This window comes from Petaurus breviceps, unplaced genomic scaffold, assembly GCF_028583685.1.
Source record: "Petaurus breviceps papuanus isolate PSGF00001 unplaced genomic scaffold, PetGlider_PUasm1.0 220, whole genome shotgun sequence".
Taxonomy (NCBI): domain Eukaryota; kingdom Metazoa; phylum Chordata; class Mammalia; order Diprotodontia; family Petauridae; genus Petaurus; species Petaurus breviceps.
Window position 1 is genome coordinate 7,754,368 of NW_027185876.1, and position 23,914 is coordinate 7,778,281.

At 35.7% G+C, this 23,914-nt stretch overlaps 1 protein-coding gene and 1 pseudogene across 1 annotated transcript in view; both read right to left on the minus strand.

Moving 5' to 3' along the window:
* LOC138166056 (cold-inducible RNA-binding protein A-like) overlaps positions 1–10,184 on the minus strand; it is a 62,675-nt gene extending 52,491 nt beyond the window's left edge. The window contains exons 1-2 of the mRNA XM_069094506.1: positions 10,101–10,184; positions 7,009–7,130 (exon numbers count right to left, since the gene is read on the minus strand). Coding sequence (XP_068950607.1) covers positions 7,009–7,130; positions 10,101–10,184 — 206 coding nt within the window. The remainder of the gene's footprint in view (positions 1–7,008; positions 7,131–10,100) is intronic.
* Positions 10,185–20,677: 10,493 nt separating this feature from the next.
* Positions 20,678–21,203, minus strand: LOC138166104 (cytochrome c oxidase subunit 6A1, mitochondrial pseudogene; annotated as a pseudogene).
* Between the last annotated feature and the right edge of the window lie 2,711 nt (positions 21,204–23,914).

The following is a 23,914-nucleotide window of genomic DNA, read 5'->3' on the forward strand; positions in this document are numbered from 1 at the left end:
GATCCCTATTACTGTAAAAGGTACCAGCATGCCTCTAGTAACCCTGGCTCAAAACCTTGTGTCATTCATCCTCAGTTACTTTCTCCAATTCTCTTCACATATCCAATCGATTACCCTCTCGTCTCTACTGTGTTATGCATTTCATTCTCTACAGTCACTCTGCCACCTTAGTGCCATTCCTCATTACCTGATGTCTAGACTATTGCAGTAGTTTTCTGGCTACTATTTCTACCTCAGGACTCTCCCTACTCCAATACATCCCTGCCAGTGATTTTCCTAAAACAAGGAAGACTTATATTATCATTCTACTTTGTAAATTCTAATGACTCCCTATTGCCTACAGGCTCAAACAAAATCATCTCCTTAGCATTTCCTTTCCTACTTTTCCAGCCTTTTTATACCTTTCTCCCTTCTATACATTTATTCTTATGCTTTTTTCTCCTCTATGGTCCAACACTTTGCTCTTTCTAGCACTGGGCTCCTCATCTTCCTCTTTTGCAATTTCTCCATTTCTCCACTCCAGGCCTTGTTCCTGACTGTGCCCTGTGACTGGAATTTTCTGTCTGCTCATCTCAGCTTCCTGGCTTCCCTGGAATCCCTGTCTTCCTTTAAAACCCATGTCAAACCTTATATTTTGCCATATTTTTCTTTAGTCTTTCCCCCTCTATCAATATATTATCACATAATTTTATCATCGTTTACATTTCTTTTTCTTGTCTTTTTACAATTTGCCTCAGGAAGTTAGGAGCAGCAATGAAAATTGTTATCAAGTTTTTTTACCTCACAGTCTTAACAACTGATCAATGCCACCATATGTTTTTTTGTCCAAGTCTCCAACAATGAGATTAGGGGTAGGGGTGGCAAGTTCCCACCTAACATTGGTGTCATTGGAGATAAATAAATGACTAATGATTAGTTAAAATTGAAGTAATGTCTCTCAAGTCAAATGCAATTGGGAAAACAAACCTTCCCATATCCCAGCTTGCCACCTTCCCAGGGTACATCTGGATGTTTCATCATAGATCACTTTCAACTTTTTCATTTCTATAAGCATCTTCTGTATCCTTTTTAGTTACTTCCATGGCATCTGGGGAAAAGTACATTCCTTATTTTTTTTTTCTTCATCCATTGGTGGTTAAATGATCACTAGAAAGGTTGCAGTTTAAAACTTTGTGTGTTTAGCTGGGCACAGGCAGGTTACTGAACTGGGGACCATTATTTTATGTTCTTTTAAGGAGCACAATAGCCAAGAAGTTTGTTTGTCTTTGCAGTGTCAAAGAGCGGTTTTAAATTTCCAGTTTATATCCCTTTGGGTTAGGAGGGTAATGATGTCAGGAATCAAAAAACGACTGTGCAGGAGTTTGCATTCAGAAAGACATTTGGAAAGCTGTGCCAAGAAGGGGAACGTGTATGATGTGGAAGGCCAGGTTCTAATAAAAAACACACCTTATGAAGAATGCTCTGTGGCTTTGAATAATGTCCAGAGAATCAGGTCAGAACTCTTACAGTCACACCTTTTGCCAAAGCCTATATTTGGCCCAAGGCCACAGGCATCGACCTTATTTGGGGACCTTGTATGAATTCCAAGGTTTTCAGTCCAGTCTCTTCACCACTAGAGGTACTTGAAACCTGGGGGAAAAACAAGGAAATTTAAATGTTTCATCTGATTTTGTAGTTAGTGTTTTCTCCTCCCTTCTTAGGAAATATTTTTTGTGTGTGTGCTGATAGTTTAGGAGGAAAGGGGAAAAAAGCAAAACAAAAACTCAGACTTTCATTAGCCCTCCATTTAATGATTCTGTTTTCCATGGGGTGTTCCAGGACCCTCCTCATTGTTATTTTTATATCCATCTTGAAGGTAACAAACAGGATTTAACAGAATGCTTAACTCCTGGGAACTGGCAAGGGTAGGTGGTTACTGTAGTCGCCAAAACAGATTCACATGGCTTTGCAATCTAGGAAATTATGAGTGTGTAACTAAGAAATGAATTAAAATCCTCTGGAGCCGCTTGGTGGAGCAATGAATAGAGCACTGGCTGGCCTTAGACACAACACAAAAACTAGCCTTTCGACCCTGGACAAGTCACTTAATCCCAATTGCCCTACCTATCCCCCTCTAAAAAAAAATCCTCTGGGAAAAACAAACAAACACAAATGGATTCCAAAGGGTAAGAATAGCTTTTTTTTTCCACTCTGTTGGAGAATCAGAAACAAAAGAGATCAAATATTGCTAATGGATTTAGAATCCCAACATAATTGACTGTGATCATACAATGTCTCCTAAGAGTTCTAAAATTCTATGGTTCTCTCAATCTGTAAGAGCAACCTCTCCATGCCAGAGAGATATGTGTCCATGATAATGTCCTATTTCATTCTCCAAAATGAAGACATCAAGTCAAAAGCTGAGTTCACTTTACTTAAAATGACCTAGGGGCAGCTAGGTGGCACAGCAAATAGAGCACTGGCCCTGGAGGCCAGAGGACCTGAGTTCAAATCCAGCCTCAGATACTTAACACTTACTAGCTGTGTGACTTTGGGCAAGTCACTTAAACTCAATTTCCCTTCCTTCCCCCTCCAAAAATAAAATAAAATAAAATAAAATTCCCAAGCCTCTTCTAATTTCCAAGGGTTTCAAAGCAGTAGATTAGCTGATTGTTTTTTACAAATAACCGAGTGAGTATTTCTTAATTGCCTACTATTTAGGAATCCGGCAATTGAGGGGAGAGGTCCTTGTTAAAAAAATCAAATTCTCTTTCAGGCACCCAATAAGTACAGATGCATATGAATATAATACAAAGAGGGAAAATGAACAAGTAATGAGTGACTTTTATAATATGTCAATTACTTTCTCAAAATCAATTGAATTTAAAAGACCTTTATTTAGCACCTATTATGCATCAGGCATTATTTTTGTTGCTAGGGATATAAAAACAAAGTGAAATGGCCTTTGCAGAAAGGACCTTCTATGGAAAGAGTTTTATAATCTAATAGAAGTTGGGAAGAAGACTTGATTTCATGGGGCTGGGTAATGAATTCTGGAGTTGTATTCAGGGGAGTTGTATTCACAACTTGTCTGTACTTCTCTTTACCTGGGTGACTTGGCCCATGGTACCCAAATTACCTTGTACTATGGTATCACATATGAAATGTAAGCACCTTGAGGGGAGGAATACTTTTTTGTTGCTATGTCCCCAGTGTCCTGCACTATACCTGACATATTATAAGTATTTAATAAATCCTAGTTGATTGATTGACTCTATTACATCTTAGATCCTTTCAAACTCTATATTTATGGCTTTGTGATCCAAAGGCATGTACACAAATACATATGATGGATTTCCTTAACCCTCAGATCCTTTGTTACCATAAGAGTATGACATGATGAATCTGTAGGGTAGCCTACTCTATCTGAAGGAGGAGAAGGAAAAGAAAGAGCAGCAAAAAGAGGAGGAGAAAGAAGAGAGTCGTCACAGATCTTAGCACATATCAGACTTTTAATAAAGGCTTATTGATTGATTAATGGATTGAAGTTTCTTGTTGAATTATAAAACAGTATTGTGATTCTTTCTTTTCACTGTTCCCCACCAATATGAATCGTCTATCTCTGTTCATATAAAGATGCATCCCCCACCCATCACACACTCATACTGTATATTTCCTTGTGAATTTTGCCTTACAAAACTATATGAATAGTGTTTTATTCAAAGTTAGACGGTGCTTTGTAATGGGTAGAGAACCAGACTTAGGAAAACCTGGGTTCAGTTTCTGCATTTGACACAAACTATCTGGTACTCTAGGGTTGCTAGGTGATTCAGTGGACAGAGTGCTGGCCTGAAGTCAGGAGGACCTGAGTTGAAATCTAGCCTCAGACACTTACTAGCTATGTGACCCTAGGTTAGTTCCTTCACCCTGTTTGCCTCAGTTTCCTCATTTGTCAAATGAAGTGGAGAAGGAAATGGCAGACACTTCAGTATCTTTGCCAAGAAAATCCCAAATTGGGTCATGATGACTCCCGAGATGACTGAATGACAACAGCTGGTGCCCCTGGTCAAATCACTTAACCTCTAGCTTTCTTAAGCAACATTCTAAATGTTGTTACCTTGTAGAGCAATAGTTGATCTGCAATGGTAAAGGGAATTTCCACAATGGAAGTTTCCTCTTAAAATGAAATCCCAAATGTAGGGGAGAAATGGTTCAGTGAGATATTTAGCTTGAGAAAGAGAAAATTAGGTTGAGGGGGAGAGTGAATTATGTTAGCTGTCTTCATTTTGTGAAAGGCTGTCCTGTGGAGGAAGAGTTCAATTAGTTTAGTCTGTGCTCAAAGGGCAGAACTAGGAATAATGAGTAAAATTTGTTTAAAAAAAAAGAACAATTTAGACTTGGGAAAACAACCACAAACCAAACAAACAAATAAACTCTTTTTTGTATAATGAGAGTTGTCACAAAGTAGAGTGAACTGTCTTGAGAGATGGTAGGTTTCCCTTACTTAGAGGTCTTAGGACAAAGCCTGACTGATCTCAAATTATGATCTATTTTAAAAACATTTTTTCTTCATATACGCACACAGATTTTTGTTGTAGTTCAATCATTTCAGGAAAATCTGACTCTTTGTGATCCCAGTTAGGGGTCTTGGCAAAGACATTGGAGTAGTTTGTCATTTCCTTCTCCAGCTCATTTTACAGATGAGAAAACTGAGGAAAACAGTGCTGAATGACTTTCCCAGAGTCACACAGCTAGTAAACATCCAAGACCTAATTTGTACTCAGAAGATGTGTCTTCCTGCCTCAGGACTAGTGTTCTATCCACTGTATTACCTAGCAGTCCCATATAAATACATACATACATATATACATGCATACATGCATGCATGCATGCACATAAAAACATGCCTCTCACTACAAAATAAAAGTTCTTTGATGGTAGTGGCTACTTAAATTTTGTCTTTGTAACCTCAGCATCTTGCACTGGGCTAATAGATTAATAGTTAATAAATAATAGATTAAATAAACATTTCTAAAGTGCCTACTATGTTCCAGGAACTATGCTAAGTTCTGGTGTTACAATTAATAATGAAGAAAAACAGTCTTTCCCCTCCAGGAACTTACAATCTAATGAGGGGAGACAACACATAAAAGGAGGCAAGAAAAACAGGGGAAGTGTTTAATAAATGCTGATTCATGGACTGATTATTGACAAGTTGATTTGTGATTTGTCACTGCTAGCAACAGTAGGCTCTTTAAGGGTTCTCAGATTCTGTCATTCAAAATGTTGACTCATGAGATATGTGTTCACAGACCCTTATCTACCCTCCTCCTACACTTCTGGTCTTTTTGTAACTTAATCCTCACCACATATTGTTGAATCCAGTGATTCTGGCCTCCTGATTGTTCCATGAACAAGACATACTATCTCTTAGCTCCAGGCATTTTCTCTGGGTGTTCCTCATTCTTGAAATGTTCTCCCTCTTCCAATCTGCCTTCTGACTTCCCTTGCTTTAAGAGCCAACTAAAATCCCATCTTTTTACAGGAAGTTGTTCCAAGTCATCTTAATCCCAGGGCCTTTCCTCTGATTTTTACACCCCTCCCCGCCCCCCACATATGCACACACACAAGCACAAAGAGAGAAAGAGTATATATAATTGTATATACATAGAGAGATATCTAGATAGATATGTATATATATATATACCTATACGCATATTCACACGCGTATAAATACAAACATAAATATGCATGTGCATACAGCTATTTGTATAGACACATATATCTTTGTATGTATTTGTTTGCATGTTGTCTCCCCCATTAAATTTAAGCCCTTTGAGGACATGGACTATCTTTGTCTCCTTTTATATCACCAGCACTTAGCACATTTTCTGGCATGTAATGGGTATTTAATTAATGTTTACTGATTGATTGATTAATCTACAGCCAAGAAGACCAAGGAAATATATACATGCTCTGGTGCTCAATAATGAAATAGGAAGAAGCAAAAAACGTTTTGAGAATATGGGTTATTATTATAATGTAATACACATCAAAAGAAAGAGAGAAAGAAAGGAAGGAAGGAAGGAAGGAAGGAAGGAAGGAAGGAAGGAAAGAAGGAAGTCTATATTTTCATTTCACAGGTACATCTATACTAAAGAGAGGAAGCTGGAGTGAGAAAGGCACAGGTATTTCTCTCTTTATACTCGTTGGCTTTTTAATCATTGGAAACATTTCTGCTATTGATCTTTGTGGTTCAAACAAACAAACAAACAAAACTACTTGTGCTCTGTATCCAATAAGTAAGTTTTCATCCAAGAAGATATTGTAACTAAGATTGGCTCATCTTCTAGGGTAGGCTTTGTTTGAGGATCCATGATAGGACTTTGTAAATGATTTCCAATTTCTCTTCCCTGCTTGCCTTACTATAATTTGGGTCCTGTAAAATGATTTTACATAAAACAGTAGCTGATCAGTCATTCCATTTGCAATATTCCTTCCCTTGCCTCCCCTTGCCTTCCCTCCCTTTGCCTTCTCTTCTCTTTCCTTCCCTATAGGAGTGTTTATTTAAGTCTGAAACCACATTACTTTGAGAAGCAATAATGTTGGAATGGATTCTTTGTTTGGAGCATGTGGAGGCGAATGTGGCCTCTAAAATTATACTTTTTAAATAGATGCAATTTTTACGTAATAAATTGCAGACTGCTTCCCTTTCATTTATGTTTGGACAACACATGGCAAAAAAAAAATTACAGATGATGGGTTTGAAATTTTAATACTTTAACAAAAGAGTTTTAGGTTACTCTGCCCAAACCACACCCTTCCCCCCTCTAAGTGGGGCATAATAATGAAGTTCAAGTGGTGATGGCTGTCCAAAACAGCACAATTTAAAATGATTGTTTTCTGTTCTTGGAGGCTGCTCAGTTTCCTTCAGTCTCCCTCCCACTGTTGCATTCTTTTGGAAAATCCCCCATTTCCCCCCTAACACTCACCAATTTAAGTCATCATTACCTCCATACTGACAGTTACTGCCTGGTTCTTCCATTGTCCTTTACTTGATAATTTTCCATTATTTTATTTTTTACAATATCTTCCACGGCAAACATGAAACTGTCGCAGCTTGTTGCAAAAGTAGTTTCATGAGCTTTGTACTATATCAGGGATAATGAAATGTGATATTCAACAAATTGAAAACAGGAAGTATAAAGGTAAGAGGACAAATGAATAAAAACACACAAATCACATAATCCAGGTATTTATAGATCAGGATCCTTAAGTATTGTGGGAGTGGTGTTAGGATGAGAGATGAGTTATGTGACCTTTTTTTTTAGAGATACCACATTTATTAAATAATGGATGTGATAGTCTGTGACCCTCAATATTATAAATACTTTCAGACTGTTGCATGTCAATCAAGAAATATCAATTGAGCATTAAAGATTCAAAAGGCATCTTACAGGATGCAGTGAAGATTATCAGAAAGTTTATAAAGAAGCAGTATAGTATGTAGGAAATAGAACTAGAATTAGGGTTAAGAAAATCTGGGTTCACATTTTCTCTTCTGACAGGCAACTTGATTATTCTCCCTGATTATTTTTATTTGTAAAATGGAGATCACAATATTGTTAGTATCTGTCTCACAAACTTTACTTTGTTTCAAATGAGATAATTTATGAAAAGCACTTTGAAAACTTTGAATGCTATACAAATATGAATTTTTATAGACTATCAGATTCGTGTGGGCTTTGTTTGTAGTTAATCTCCCCTGCAATGATCCCTGTTTTTTTCTGTAACAGTTGGGATCAGTTTGCAAACCTATTCTCATCACCAATCTATGACATCTGTCAACTAAGGAAAGCTATTTCCCACATGAGAATATACATAGATCCCTGGGTTGATAACATGTTCCCTCCTCTGCACCACCTACAAACCACTCTAACTGGAAACCACTGAATCTGAACAAGGCACATAAAACCCATGCTTACAGGAGGTAAGGTATATATCACTTGAAAGTAGAAAGTCAAACTAGTCAAAGAAAGTTACCATAATGGTCCTCCACCAGTGGAGTCTAGGTCCAGAGATCCTCAATTGGAAGAAACAAGTGGATTTTGGAGACAGTTATACATAAGCAATGATGTTTGGGGCTTTGGATTATCTTTAGTGTCTGCCATTATGGGAATGAGCAGGTACCATTTGTCTATGGCATCCCACTAGTGAAGGGTCCCAGATAGCAGATATGCTATTTGGTGAGAATATAGAGAAAGATTTGTCTGATAGAGAACAAGCTTATGGGCAGTGTCCCAATGATACATTAACCTATTGAACCCTATACTTTTCCATTTTGCAGTAGTGCCCAGAAAAACTGACAATACAAAGCATGGTCCCTACCTTCAAGGAGATTTAGCTGAGGCTATACATGAAAATATATGTTAGAATTGTAGAACTTTAAACTGCTATATAACTACAAAGTCATAGTACATATTCTTGGGATCATGCTCCCATCTCTACATCCAAAGGCAAGGCGGAGCATCAGAGCTTGATTGGCTAATTGCCACTTCAAAATTCTAGAGGTAGCAGCCCCTTGGGGTGGCTGAGGAGTTTACTCTACTACTATAACTCATGACCCCACACAGTTGTACTCCCCCAAGTGAGTATCAGGAGATGTAAGTTAATTTTAAAAACTTAATTAATTTTTAGGAATATGTATTTCTAATATTATATAGTAAGAGCATATGATTCTAACTTCTGAACATCTCTACATCTTCTTCTCTCCTCTGACACTGTCACTACCATCGTGTAGACCCTCATTAATTCATGCCTGAACTTTGGCAATAGCTTGTTCTTTGGTCTCCTGCTCCACTGCAGTCCATCCTCCACTGAGGTGTCAAGGTGGCTTTCTAAAAGCACAAGTCTGACCTCATTGACTTTTATTCCGCCAACCTCTAGTTATTGTGTATAATAACAATAAAAATAAACTACTTCCCTGGGTTCTTGTGAGGACCAAATAAGATATGCATAAAGCATTTACAGACTAGATGCTTAATAAATTCTTATTTCCTAGCTCCCTTCCTTTCCTTCCTTCCTTCCTTCCTTCCTTCCTTCCTTCCTTCTTTTATTCCTTCCTGCCTGCCTTCCTGTCTTCCTTCCCATCTTCCTTCCTTCCCATCTTCCTTCCTTCCTTCCTTCCTTCCTTCCTTCCTTCCTTCCTTCCTTCCTTCCTTCCTTCCTTCTTTCCTTCTTTCCTGCCTGCCTTCCTGTCTTACTTCCCATCTTCCTTCCTTCCCATCTTCCTTCCTTCCTTCTTTCCTTCCTTCCTTTTCTAGCTTCTTTCAACACTCAGATCTAATTCCCACTTTCTATCTATAGCCTCTATCTAAGCTACAGGAGGCTTTTAAGGTTCTTTACCCCCACTTCACCCCCACTGCTTCTCATGACTTCTCTAAGTTCCCTTCCATTTCCTCTGCATATATTTTATTTGTAGATTATTCTTTTCATATTTGCTTCCCCATTTGTTATTGGTTTCTTGAGGGCAAGGACAGTGTTTTATGATTTTGTTTCACACAATGGCTGATATAGAAACACAATAAATAATTTTGATTGATTATTACAGTTAGAGTAGGGTGTTCCAGAAATGGCCCCAAATCTTACAAAATTAGATTGGGAGAGGAAGGAGACAAATGTAATGGAGCTAAGGAAATGTTGCCATGATATAGCATTTTAGAACCGAGGACAACCAGAGGGTAACATGAGTTAGATGAGACAAATGCCCCCAGGAGTTTAAGTGGCTAGGTGGTATAGTGAATCCAGTATTAGTGTTGGCAAAAGAACACCAATTTAAATCCTTTTTAGACATCGATCAGCTGTGTGATATTGGGCAAACCACTTAACTTCTCTCTGTCGCAGTTTCCTCATCTGTAGATTGAGATAATAAATGTGCTTGCCTTGCTGGGTTTTATGAGGTTTAAATAGATTTATATATGCATTTCACAAACTTCAAATTGCTATATTAAAGTTAGTTATTTTTTAATTATGGTCCCCAAAGGAAATAAGAGTGAAGACAGAAAATTTTGACGTGCAAAATTTGAGAACTGGAAGGGAACTCAGAGGTCGCTTAGTCTAACCTGTAATTGAATAGCCATCGTCGTCACAGCATACTGGACAGGTCCAGTTTCCACACAGTCTTTTTCAATCTTTCCCTTAGTCATCTTTCCAACCCTCATTCATACTGCTTCCTTTCATGAACTCTACATTCTAATCAAACTGGTTTACTCACAGTCCTCTGAACTTGGCATTCTCTCTTTCCATTCTGTGCCTTTTCTAAAGTGTTCTTTCCAGGACTGGAATGCAGTCCTTCCCCATTCCCAGCCTCCTCAGATCCAAGCCTCAGTTTATATGAGATGTTGTATGGGAAGATTTTCTTGATATCTGTCACAAGTAACAAACCCCCAGGAGTTAATCTCTTTCTGCTCATATTATACTTATAATTTAAAGCTGTCCATCTCTAAAGTATTAATGTATACCCTTTTTATTTTTTACATTTTTGTTTTGAATTTCTATCTGCAGTGCTGCCCAGAAAAATGGCATATAGTAACACTTAATAAATACTTAATAAGATTCAATTGGATTGGAACACCTTCAGTGAATGAGAAGTGATTGCATCTCAAAGCAGCTCATTTCACATTGGAATAACTCCAGTTGTTTGGGGGGTTTTTTGTTGTTGCCGTTGGTGGTGGTGGTACTTTTGGGTTTTGTTTTTCTTTTACTTATTTCTAGTCTAAATACCTCCTTTGCATTTCCTACTCATTGTTCCTGCATATTTCCTGAGGAGCCAAGTAGAAAGAAATGCTTTATTCATGTCACAGCTCTTCAAATACTTGCACAGATCTACTAACCCCGCCTTGGATTTTCTCTTCTCCAGGCTAAGTAGACCCCATTCCTTCAACTCATCTCAACCAAGATCTCTAGCACTTTCATCAATTTCACTGCATTTCTCTGAATGACATCTCTCTTACATCTAACCACAATTTCTCCCTCTGCAACTTGAACCTAATGTTGCTTATTCTACTGTCCAGGACCAAGCAGAGCGAGTCTAATGCCTTTTCCACAGGAAAACCACATAAATAGTTGAAAATCAATATCATATACTCCCAATCTCTTTTCTTTTCCAAGATAAAGACCCCTATTTCCTTCAGCCTATTCTCTGATGGCATGGTATCTAGCCCTTTACAATCCTGATTAGATTCTCCTTCAAATACTTACTTTATCTTGTGGCAGAATGGTTTGTACATTTATCCATGTTACCTGTGTTCACTACATGATTGTTTGCTATATTATGTAATAACAACAACATCAGCTAATATTTGTAAGGCACTCTGAGGTTTGCAAAGTACTTTATAAAACATATCTCACTTGATCCTCATCTATTGTAGGTGCTATTAGTATTCCCATTTTATAGATGATGAAACTGAAGCAGACACATTTAATAACTTGTCCAGGATTATGCACCTAGTGTGCATCTAAATCTGAATTTGAACTTAGGTCTTTCTAACTACAGTTCCAGCATTCCATCCATATCACCTACCTGTCTCTAGCTAATTGTATCTCATTGATAACTATAATCATTTCTAGGGATATGAAGAGGATGCTTAGTATTAAATTTACCTACAGACGAGTGTGGGGAATAGAACACCTGTCCATTAAAATGTCACATTATTTCAGATCCCAGGTAAATGTAGAATGTCAACAATATTGAAAAACAGTAATGAATCAAACAATTATCCTCACTTAAATCAAATGCAAAGCAGATTGTTTCTGTAGCATTAACTACAAAGTTGACATTTCTTTTACTATTAATCATATCATAGTCGTTTGCAACTTTTTAAAATTCCTATACTCCAATCTCATTTTTTAAAGTAAGATATCTTTTCAGCCTGCTTCTCTGTCCTTTAGACTCCCTACTTCTGAGACAATAAAACATGTTTCATTCCTCTTAGAACTCTCCAGACATCTAAATTTATGTTTATTGTGGTTCATTTAAATCATTAATGCAAACTCTAGCAGACAAGAACCTCAATTTGGATTATCAGCAATTACCTGAAATACTGTTGTTGGGGGAGGGAGAGGAAGAGATCTTTGAAGATCAAAAAGCCCTAGCTCAGACTTTGAGATTTGTCACTTTAAACCCCATATTAATAATTAATTAAGAGCTTCTCAAAATGTCAGATTTTATGCCACCTTCTTGACTTTTCATATATGATGAATGGGAGATGTTCAGCCAAGAGCCCCAAAATATTTAAAAGATCACCTGATTCTACTTGCTGAAGAAATGGCCATGGAGATAAATGGCTTACTAGGATACCAGAGATGCAAGGGAATAGTGCTTTAGCTTAGCAAACTTTGCCGAGGATTAACCAAGCTCCTACCTTCTCTCTCTCTCTCTGCTTTTATTCTCTGTCTCTCTATATATGTACATATAAATATTATGCATATATATGTGTACCTATATATGTGTATATATATGTATAATTTTTCTCCTTCTATATGGAGTTATAACTATAAAGTAAATCAAATAAAGTCTGACTTTCACTTATGCTTTATAAGATTAGGTTCTCTGTTTCATAATCACACCTCATCAAAGTACAGATTAATTGAAAAAAATAGACTTTTTCTTTATGCTGTTTTTTTTTTTTGTCACAGAATCATAGACTCTTGGAGACCAGAAATCCAAGCCACATGTGAAGAGGCAACTCCTTTATGAGGGTGCCTCCAAATTGTTGTGGAGCTTCTGTTTGAAAATTTCCAGTGCAGGAATACTTCCCAAGGCAATCTACATCACTTTTTGTTTGCTTTAACATTTAGAATGTGTTTTTCTCATATTAGGTAGAAATTATTCTCTCTACAAATACTTTATACCCATTGTAACTAAGTCTGCTGCCTTAAGATAATCAACCAAAGAATCAAAAATTAAGAGCTTACAATGATCCAGACTCTATGCTTAGTGCTGGTATAAGCAGAAAAAGTCTAATCCTTCCACATGAAAGACTTTATTAAGATAGGAAAGAGAGATTATGTACTGAAGATAGAAGTTATATCTGCTTCCCTCAGGTTTCCCCATCTCTAGGATAAATATTTCTAGTTTCTTCCACCAGGCTTTATGTGCTACAGTCATTAGACCTCTCATCATATCATAATCATTATCCTGGTTGCTCTTCTCTGGACACATTCCCACCAGGTTGTGTCTTTCTTAATATGTGGCACCAAAAAATAGACATAATTAGTTAAGGAATAATCATCATTCTTTACCCACTATGGTATCTAAGCTCCTCCTAATCATTGTGAATAGAATCAAGATCATCTACAGAAACTCTGTTAGTGGGTGTTTTCAAGGTTAGCCTAGCTAAAGAGTTCATAACCAAGTGTTCGCTCTATAGGCAGTGAGCCTTTCCATACTTATATATGTTGTTCTTTGGACAGAAGGTAAGCTGTTTCAGTACTGTACCCTAAATTCCTTTCAAATTGGCAGAAAATGACAAAATATGAGTTCTATTATTACAGCCTGGGCAGTAAGGTATTTCAGTGCATAGAGCCCAGAAACTAATGTCAGGAAGATCTGACTTCAACTCCAGTGTCAAATATAAACTCTTTGATTTGAACTAGTCTCTGTTTGCTTCAGTTTTCTCAACAGTCAAGTGGTTAATAACAGCACTTGTTTCCCAGTGTTTTTGTGAGGATCACATGAGATAATATTTATAAAGTACTTACTACAGTGCCTGGCATGTAAACATTAAATTCTCCTTTTTTTCCTTCCTTCCTTCCTTCCTTCCTTCCTTCCTTCCTTCCTTCCTTCCTTCCTTCCTTCCTTCCTTCCTTCCTTCCTTCCTTCCTTCCTTCCTTCCTTCTTTCCTTCCTTCCCTCCTTCCTTCCTTTTTTCCTTCCTTGCTTCCTTTCTTCCTTCTTTCCTTTCTTCTTTTCATCCTACTTTCTTTTCTTCCTCCCTCCCTCTTTCCATCCTTCTCTCCCTTCCTTCGTCTTTACCTTCCCTCCTTCCTCCCCCCTTATCACCATAAAAATGCATCCTAGTGGGCTACCTGCCATGGTGCTGATAAAACTATAGCCTAGGATAATAGGATTTAGATATGGGCTAACAGGTCCCACCATGCCATAAATAGTGATAAGACATACTTCCTTTCCTCTTTCCATAAATGTTACTAACAAATTAAACTGTTATTCATCATCTGAAAAGCTTAAGGTTTTCATTGCCTCCTATATCATTGGGTCAGAGTTGATACTATTTGACAACTCAGCCAGCAAGTGGCAAGGTGTCAGGGATTTCTGAACTACATTAGATATATACTTCTTTCCCCTCAAACTTTTAACTTTACAGAGGAAAAAAAGTATTAGATAGTATTTCTCAGGATGCATAGTGTGTGATACTGTACCAAAAGCCCGCTGGCAACAGCATACATCCCCAAACCCTCAGATTACAGTATATTTTTTCTCTTACTATAATGCAGTAAGTGGGAACACTGAAATCATTGGATTTCAGAGAGACTTAAGAAACCATTCCCGGGGCGGCCAGGTGGTGCAGTGAGTAAGAGCGCTGGCCCTGGATTCAGGAGAACCTGGGATCGGTTCCTGCCTCAGATACTTAACACCCACACACACACACACACACACACACACTCACTCACACAAATTGGCCATTTAACCTTTTTTTTTTTTTTTTAAAGCAATTGGGGTTAAGCAACTTGCTCAAGGTTACACGGCCAGTTATTTCTGGGTGTGGTGCTGAGTATCTCAGCCCGGATTTGATCCAGGTCATCCCAACACTGGAGCCGGTGCTCTTACTTGCTGAGCCACCTGGCCGCCCCTAAGCAATTGGGATTAAGTAACTTGCTCAAGGTTACACGGCCAGGTGTTTCTGGGTGGGTGCTAAGTGTCTGAGCCCGGGATTCGATCCCCAGGTCTTCTCAACACTGGAGCCAGTGCTCTTACTCGCTGTGCTACCTGGCCGCCCCAATATTGATGTTATTGTATACAATGTTCTACAAGTTTCACTCATTTCATTCTTCATTATTTCATGTATATCTTTCTATTTTTTTCTCCAAAATCAACCAGTTCATCATTTCTTATAGCACAGTAGCATTCCATCTCATTTCTATACCACAACTTTTTTAGCTATTCCCCAATTGATGGGTATCCCCTCCATTTCTAGTTCTTTCCCACAACAGAGAGCTGCTATAAATATTTTAGAACATATAAGTTTTTTTTTTTCCTTTTTCCCTAATCACCTTGGGAAACAGACAATATTCTATTGAATATTTCTGCATCAAAGGGTATACACAGTTTTTTTTTTTTACTTGGAGGGCATAATTCCAGCTTGTTCTCCAAAACAGTTGCATCAGTTTGAAGTTCTACCAACAGTGAATTAGTGTCTCACATTTTCCACATCACTTCAATATTTGTCACTTTCCCCTTCTATGATTTAGGCCAATGTGATAGGTATAAGATGATACCCCAAAGTTATTTTAATTTGCGTTTCCCTAGTAAATAATGATTTAAAGCATTTTCCATATGACTAAGTAGAGTTTTGATTTCATCATTAAAAACTACCTTTCATAATTTGAGATCATTTATCAATTGGGAAATGACTCATATTCTTACAAATTTGATGAAGTTTGTTATATATCTGAGACATGAGAGCTTTCAGAAATTGTCCATAAAGGTTTTCTCCTATTTTTTTTTAATTTTCCTTCTTATCTTAGTTATGTTGGTTTTACTTGTACAAAAACTTTTTAATGAAACCAGACTTTTCCATTTTATAGCACACAATGCGAGAGCAAGTCATTTATTCATAAATTTTTCTCCTATCCATAAGTCTGATAGGTAATACATGTTCTTCTAATTTTCTTATGATATCTCTTATGTTATCTAGGTTATGTTTCCATTTTGACCTCTTGTAAATGGTGTAATATAATATATACATATATATATATATATATATATCTCCAATTTCTGCCTGACTGTTTTCTAGTTTTCCCAACATTTTAATAAATAATTAATTCTTGTGCCCAAAGTTTAAGTCCTTAATTTGTCAAACACATTTTATAATTATTTGCTCCTATATAAGTCTGCTCTGTTACATTAATCTACCTTTCTTTTTTTAGACAGTACAGCTAGTTTTAATAATTATTATTTATAGTTTAAAATTTGTTATTGCTAAACCTCCTTCCCTTACTGTTTTTCATTAATTACTTTAATATTATGACCCTTTTTTTCCCAAATGAATTTTGTTATTATTTTTCCAGATCAGGAAAATAATTTGGGGGATTTCATTGGGATAGCATAGAATAAATAGATTAGGTAAAATTGTCATCTTTATCTTATTGACTTTGCATACCCATGAACAATTAAAATTTTTCCAATGATTTAAATCTGTCTTTATCTGTATCAAAAGTGTTTCCTAATTATGTTTATGTAGTTTCTGGATTTGGTATTTGATAGGTATTTCAAACTATCGACAACTCTCTTGCAGGGTTTTGTGGCTGGTACATAGGAATGCAGAGGATTTACTTGGGTTTATGTTATATTCTGCTACTTTGCTAAAATTATTGTTTCCACTAACACTTTTAGTGAATCTCTAGGATTTTCCAAGTATATCATCATATTATGTACAAAACAGAGGTAGTTTTATTACTTCATTGGCCATTGTATTTTTTTCAATTTCTATTTTTTTCATATTGCTAATGCTAACTTTTCTAATACCATAGTGAATAATTTTTGTGACAATGAGCATCCTTGTTTGACTCCTGGTCTTACTGGGAAGGCTTCTAACTAATCTCCTTTGCAAGTAATGCTTGCTGGTGGTTTTAGACAGATGCTTCTCATCATTTTAAGGAAAAATATCTTTATACCTATGTTTTGACATGTTTTTAATAGGAATGAGTATTGTATTTTCTCAAAAGTTTTTTTCTGCATCTACTAATATAGAAATTTATACATATACATGCATATATATAGATATATATTCATATATGTATATATATGAATTGTTTGGATTAATAAGTAAAGACGGAATCCTACCAAATTCCTTTTACTTAAAGTCATTACTTTACCTATTAATCCAAATAATTCATTTAACTTTGTAATTAGTTGATCTTTAAATGTTTGCTAAAATTAACTTGTAAATGCATGTGGTCCTGATGGGTTTTCTTTTAGATTTTTGAAAATTGTTTTCAAAGATTTCCATTTAATCTACACCTTATGGGATTTAGTAAGAGATTGTTTTTTTTAATTGCATAGAGTAATCATAAGTGAACTGTACTGAATTAAAACAGAGACTGGGAGAAGCCCCAATAAGCAGAAACTTGCTTTAAAAACAAATTGCTTAAGATGCACATATTTAAGATTGTATACGGAATTACTCATTTCTATGGAAGAATACCTCCACCAAACTGTATCTCCTGCCTTATCTTAAACTGATGTTGCCCTGAGTTGTCAAAGATTATTCCAGATAATCATATATCAGTGTGGTTGTTTCTGAGTTTTCTTTTCCTTTTATTTCCTTAATAGTATATTCCCAATTACATGTTATGAGAGTTTTTTGCATTAATTTTTGTAAAATTTTGAGTTCCAAATTTTTCTCCCTTCCTCCCTTCCCTGCCCCACCTCCAGGACAGCAAGCAATCTGATGTAGGTTATATAAGTGGAATCATGTTAAATATGTTTTGACATTAGTCATGTTGTGAAAGAAGAATCAGACTGAAAGAGGTAAACCACAAGAAAATAAATGAAGAAAGTGAATTTATCAATTTTATCCCTATTTATTTATTTATTCTCCATTTATCAATTGTAGAATGACTTGTATTCTTATAAATCCTAATCAGTACTGAATACATTTAAGGAACTAGGCCTCTATCAGAAACACTGACTGTAAAAATTATTTCCCAGATTCCTGCTTTTCTTATTTTTATTGCATTTTTTTGGAGGAAAACCTTTTTAATTTAAAGTAATCAAAAATATCCATTCTGTATTCCATAATGTACACTATCTGTTGTCTGGTTATAAATTCTCCCTTTGTCCATATATCTGTCTGGCAAATTATTCCTTGCATTCATGATCTATTTATGGTATAACCCCTTATATCTACATCATATACCCAGTTTGACCTTATGAGACACAGTATGAGATATTGTTTTATGAATAGTTTTTACAATACTATTTTCCAGTTCTTCCAGAAGGTTTTTCCAAATAGTAATTTCTTATCCAAGAACCTGGGATCTTTGGGTTTATCACTGAGTAGATTATTATAGCCATTGGCAACTGTGTCTTACATACCAAATCTATTCCACTGATCCACCACTCTATTTATTAGACAATACCAAATAGTTTTTATGATTGCTACTTTATAATATGATTTTAGATATGGTACAGCTAGGTCACCTTCCTTTGGATATTTTCATTAATTCTCTTGACATACTTGACCTTTTATTAATCCAGATTAATTTTTCTTATTATTTTTTTCTAGCTCTACAAAATAAGTTTTTGTAGTTTAATTGGTATGGCACTGAAGAAGTAAATTGGTTCAGGCAGAATTGTCATTTTATTATATTAGCTGGGATTATATATGAGAAATTGATATTTTCTAATTATTTAGATCTGACTTTATTTGTGTGAAAAAAGTTTTTGTAATTTTGTTGATATAATTCATGTGTTTGTCTTGGCAGGTAGACTCCAAAAAATATTTCTATTTCTATCTCTTGTTGCTGAGCTTTGTTAGTAATATATAGAAAAGCTGATGATTGTGTGGGTTTATTTTATATCCTGCAACTTTGTTAAAGTTGTTAATTGTTTCAAACAGTTTTTTTTAGTTGATTCTCTAGGTTTTTCTAAATATGCCATCATATCATCTACAAAGAGTGATAGTTTTGATTCATTATTGCATGTTCTAATTCCTTCAATTTCTTTTCTTCTCTTATTGCTAGAACTACATTTGAATAATATTGAATAACAGTGATGATAATGGGCATCCTTTTTTCAGCCCTGATCTTATCAGGAATGTTTCTAGCTTATCTTCATAACATATAATGCTTGCTAAGATGCTTTTAAACAGATACTACTTACAATTTTAAGGAAGACTCCGTTTATTCCTATGCTCCCTGGTGTTTTTAATAGGAATTGATGCTATATTGTGTGAAAAGCATTTTCTGCATCTATTCAGATAATCATATGATTTGTTAGTTTTGTTATTGGTATGTTCAGTTTTATTGATAGTTTTTCTAATATTAAACCAAACTTGAATTCCTGGTATAAAACCCACCTGGGCATAATGTGGTAGTTTCATGATAAATTGTTGTAATATCTTGGCTAATATTTGATTTAAAATTTTTGCATCAATCTTCATTAGGGAAATTGATCTATAATTTTCTTTCTCTGTTTTGGCTCTGCCCAGCACCATATTTGTGTCATAAAAGGGATTTGGTAGAACTCCTTCATCTATTTTTCCAAATAGCTTATATAGTATTGGAATTAATTGTTCTTTAAATATTTGGTAGAATTCACTTCTAAATCCATCTGGCCCTGGAGATTTTTTTCTTTGGGAGCTCATGGGTGGCTTATTCAATTTCTCTTTTCTAAAATGGGGTTAAGTAATTTATTTGCTCTTCTGTAAATTTGGTCATTTGTATTTTTGTAAATATTTGTAAATATGCATTTCACTTAAATTGGCAGATTTGTTTGCATGCAGTTGGGAAATAGAGATCCTAATTATTACTAGACTTTACTCGTTATTGGTGGGGAATTCAAACTTTTCATTTTTGAAACTGGTAATTTGGTTTGCTTCTTTATTTTTTAAATCAAATTAACCAAAATTTAACTACTTTTTCCCTTAAAATCAACTCTTAGTTTTATTTATTTGTTCAATAGTTTTTGTAATTTCAACTTTATTCATATCTCCTTTAATTTTTCAGAATTTCTAATTTGGTATTTAATTTGGGGGTTTTAATTCGTTCTTTTTCTGGCTTTTTTAGTTGCATGCCCAATTCGTTGATCTCCTCTTTATTTTATTCATGTAAACTTTTAGATATATAAAATTTCCCCTATCAACTGTTTCTACTGCATGCCATAAGTTTTGGTTTCTTGTCTCATTATTGTTATTCTCTTTCATGAATGTATTGATTGTTTCTATGGTTTGTTGTTTGACCCCCTACTCATTATTTAGGTGAAGATTTATTAGTTTCCAGTTAGTTTTTAGTCTACCTTACCATGGCCCTTTATTTCACATAATTTTATTGCATCATGATCCAAAAAGGACAAATTTAATATTTCTGCCTTTCTGCATTGCATTGTGAGGTTTTTATTCCCTAATACATGGTTAGTTTTTATGTGGATGTCACATATTACTGAGAAAAAGGCATATTCCTTTCTATCCCTATTCAATTTTCTCAAGAGGTCTATCATGTCTACCTTTTCTAAAATTACATTCATCTCCTTAACTTTTTTGTTTATTTTGTGTTTTGTTATCCAGTTCTTAGAGGGGGAGGTTGAGGTCTCCTGCTTGTAGGCTTTTGCTATCTGTTTCTTCCTGTAATTCACTTAACTTCTCCTCTAAGACTTAAGATGCTGTAACACTTGGTTCGTATCTGTTTAGTATTGATATTACTTCATTGTCCATGGTACCTTTAGCAAGATGTAATTTCCTTCCTTATCTTTTTTTGGGGGGGATTAGAATTATTTATTTAAGCCATCCCAATCACAAGCAAAATGATAAAAGGTCAGCACATTTGTCGCATGTGATGCAAGTGAACCTAAGGTCCCCTGTAATTTTCTGTTCCACATAGAAAATGATGGTCCAGCTGCTCCTGTGGTCCCCAGTGCCTGATTAGCCTGGTCCCAGTTTTCTTTACTCATCCTCACACCTGGTTGGGAGAGGATTGACGTGATGGTTATGAAATTGAGTATGGTTTCCGTTTCCCCATGGGAAGGGCTTGGTCCGGATGCGGAGATGGGGGTAGGGGACGAATTCGGGCCGCTCGTGATGCTCCCGCGACTTCAGGTAGGCGTTCAGCATGCTGACCGCTATCCGGGGAGCGCCACGAAGTAGGTCAGCGTCCTCCACATTCGGCCCAAGCCCTCCTCGCTGTGGGCGCTGCTGGAGAGCCCCGCCTCGCCAGGGCACGGACCTGGCCCAGCTGTGCCAGCAGCCACCTGCTCGCGGTTACAGCCATCTTCCAACAAATTATCTCTTTTAATTAGATCATTCTTTCTTTTGTATTTTCTTCCTGACCTGATAATTCTGAAATTTGGCTGCAATATTCCTTGAATTCTCATTTTGGGATGTCTTTCAGGAGATAACTACTTGATTCTTTCAATGACTATTTTACTCTGGCCCTGGGATATCAAGGCAATTTTCCATGATAATTTCTTGAGAGAGTCTGTCCAAGCTATTTTTTAATCATGGCCTCCAGCTAGTTCAATAATTCTTAAATTATCGCTCCTGAGTCTATTTTCTGGGTCTGTTGTTTTTCCATTGAGATATTTTACATTTTCTTCATATTTTTTTAACATTTTGAATTTGTTTAACTGATTCTCTTTCATCACATTAGAGTCATAGAATCATTAGCTTCCATTTGCCCAATTCTAATATTTAAGGACTTATTTGCTTCCTTTGACTTTTATATCTCCTTTTCCATATGTTCAATTCTACTTTTGAAGGAGATGTTTTAATTTTTCAGTGAAAATTTTTTTTTTCCAATTTGGTCAATTCAACTTTTTTGAAGGAGTTGTTTTCTTCACTCAATTTTGGTTCTTCCTTTTCCAAGCTGTTGACTCAAAATTTTGCACAAATCTCATTTCTTTTCCCAATGTTTCTTCTACCTCTCTTAATTGAATTTTGAGATCCTTTCTGAGCTCTTGAAAGAGATATTTTTAGGCATTTTGATGCTGTTCTTTCCTGAGTTTGTGTTTTGATCTTCCTTGTTGCCATAGTTGTTTTCTGTGGTACAGGGTTGTTTTTTTTTTTTTTTTGTATCTTACTCATTTTCAGTCTATTTTTCTTTTAAATTTGAGCTCTGTTACTACAGCACAGGGAACACTATCCCAAACTTCTTCTGTTAGGGGCCATGGGGCTGGTGCTAGCAGCTTGCTCATTGTGCTGGGGGTGGCAAAGTCTAATCATGCCTTTTCTGACAGGGCTCTGGTCTTACAATTTCTCTTCTGTTCTGGGGCTGAAGGCCTCACTCCTGGCCTGCTAAGCTAGGACTAAGAGTCCTAAGTTGCTGATATGTTTTGCAGATAAGGGTCCCCTGCTGGCTTGCCCAGACACCATCTGTGCTAGCCTGCAGTCCCCTTTTACCCAAGTGAAACAGACCTTTCCAGAAATCCTTCTAAATTATCTCAAGCTAAAAAATGGCTTCCCTCTGTCTTTGTGGGGGTTCTGTCACTCTGGAATCTATTTAGATGCTTGAGTTACCATTGTTTTTGAGTAAAACTGGGAAGAACTCAGGCAACTTCCATGCTACTCTTTACCCCCCATGCTTTTTTTCTTAGGAAGCTTATTTATGGCTTGTTAAATTTCTTTTTTTCTAAAATAGTTTTATTTAGATATTATATTTCCTCTCCTGTTAATCTAGGGATTTTATATTTTTATAAGTATTATTACATTTCACTTAAATTGTTGAATTTATTGACATGAAGTTAGGCAAAATAATTCCTTATAATTTATTTGATTTCACCTTCATTAGTTATATATTCACCTTTTTTTCATTTTTATTACTAGTGATTTAGCTTTCTTCTCTCTTTTCTAAATAATATTAACCAATAGTTTATCTAATTTATTGGTTTTTCCCATAAAACCTATTTTTATTCATTGAATAATTTTTCTTACACTCAATTTATTAATCTCATCTTTAACTTTTAAGATTTCCAATTTGGTGTTTAATTGAAAATTTTAATTTGCTATTTTCTATATTTTAATTTCATACCCAATTCATTGGTCTGCATTGTTTTGAGAATAAAATGAAATAACATTTTAAACTACTTTGCAAATTGTAAGGGGTTATATAAATATTTAAAAAGGGCTTTGTAAATATTAGAGTGTTATATAAATGCTATTTTTTAGTATTACTTCTGACTCAACTTTGGGAAATTCTGTTACCTTGCCAGCCTTGATTTTCCCATATGAAAATAAGGAGGTTGGCTCCATGGCCTCTAAGTCTCATTCCCTGTCTAGATTTCTCATTCTTAAGTAGTACAAGAACTGATGAATTCAACTGATGAATTGATGAGTCAATTCACCAAAATCTCAATGCCACTTAACATTTCTCTTACTCTCTCATAGTAACAATGAGTATACCATATACTGTCCAGATTATTGTAATTGACTCTTCCATGGTCCTTTCACCTCATTTTTACTTCAATTTATCTTTTAAATTACAGACAGATAGATAAATATTTGCAAAAAATTCACCTTCTATATATCATCCCTTCACTCAAAAAAATAAATCTTTCATGGCCTTTAGAATAAAGTGCATATTTACCTGTGCAGGACTTTTCATTATCTGGATTGACCTTATTCATTTTCTTTGCCTCAGGTTGCTCATTCCTTTCTATGATCCTTCTTATCATTTGTTTTCTGAGATATTTGTAAAATTGCATCATACTTTTAATTCCTTTTTTGATTACATGTCACTACTCTTCCCCTTTAATGTTAAATTTGCCATCCTAGAACCTAGCAGATTAGGTCTCCCAACACTTTTGGGCACTGTAATCAAAGGCCTACTTGCTAGCCTTGCTAAAATAACTGCTTCTTTCCTTTCTCACCAAACACATGGATAAACATCTATTTTTTTCTGATCACCCAGATAAGGGTGAAGTAAATGGCAGTCAACTGGCATGTATGCAGACAGCTTACTCTGTCTGATAAAATAAAAATGCCTAA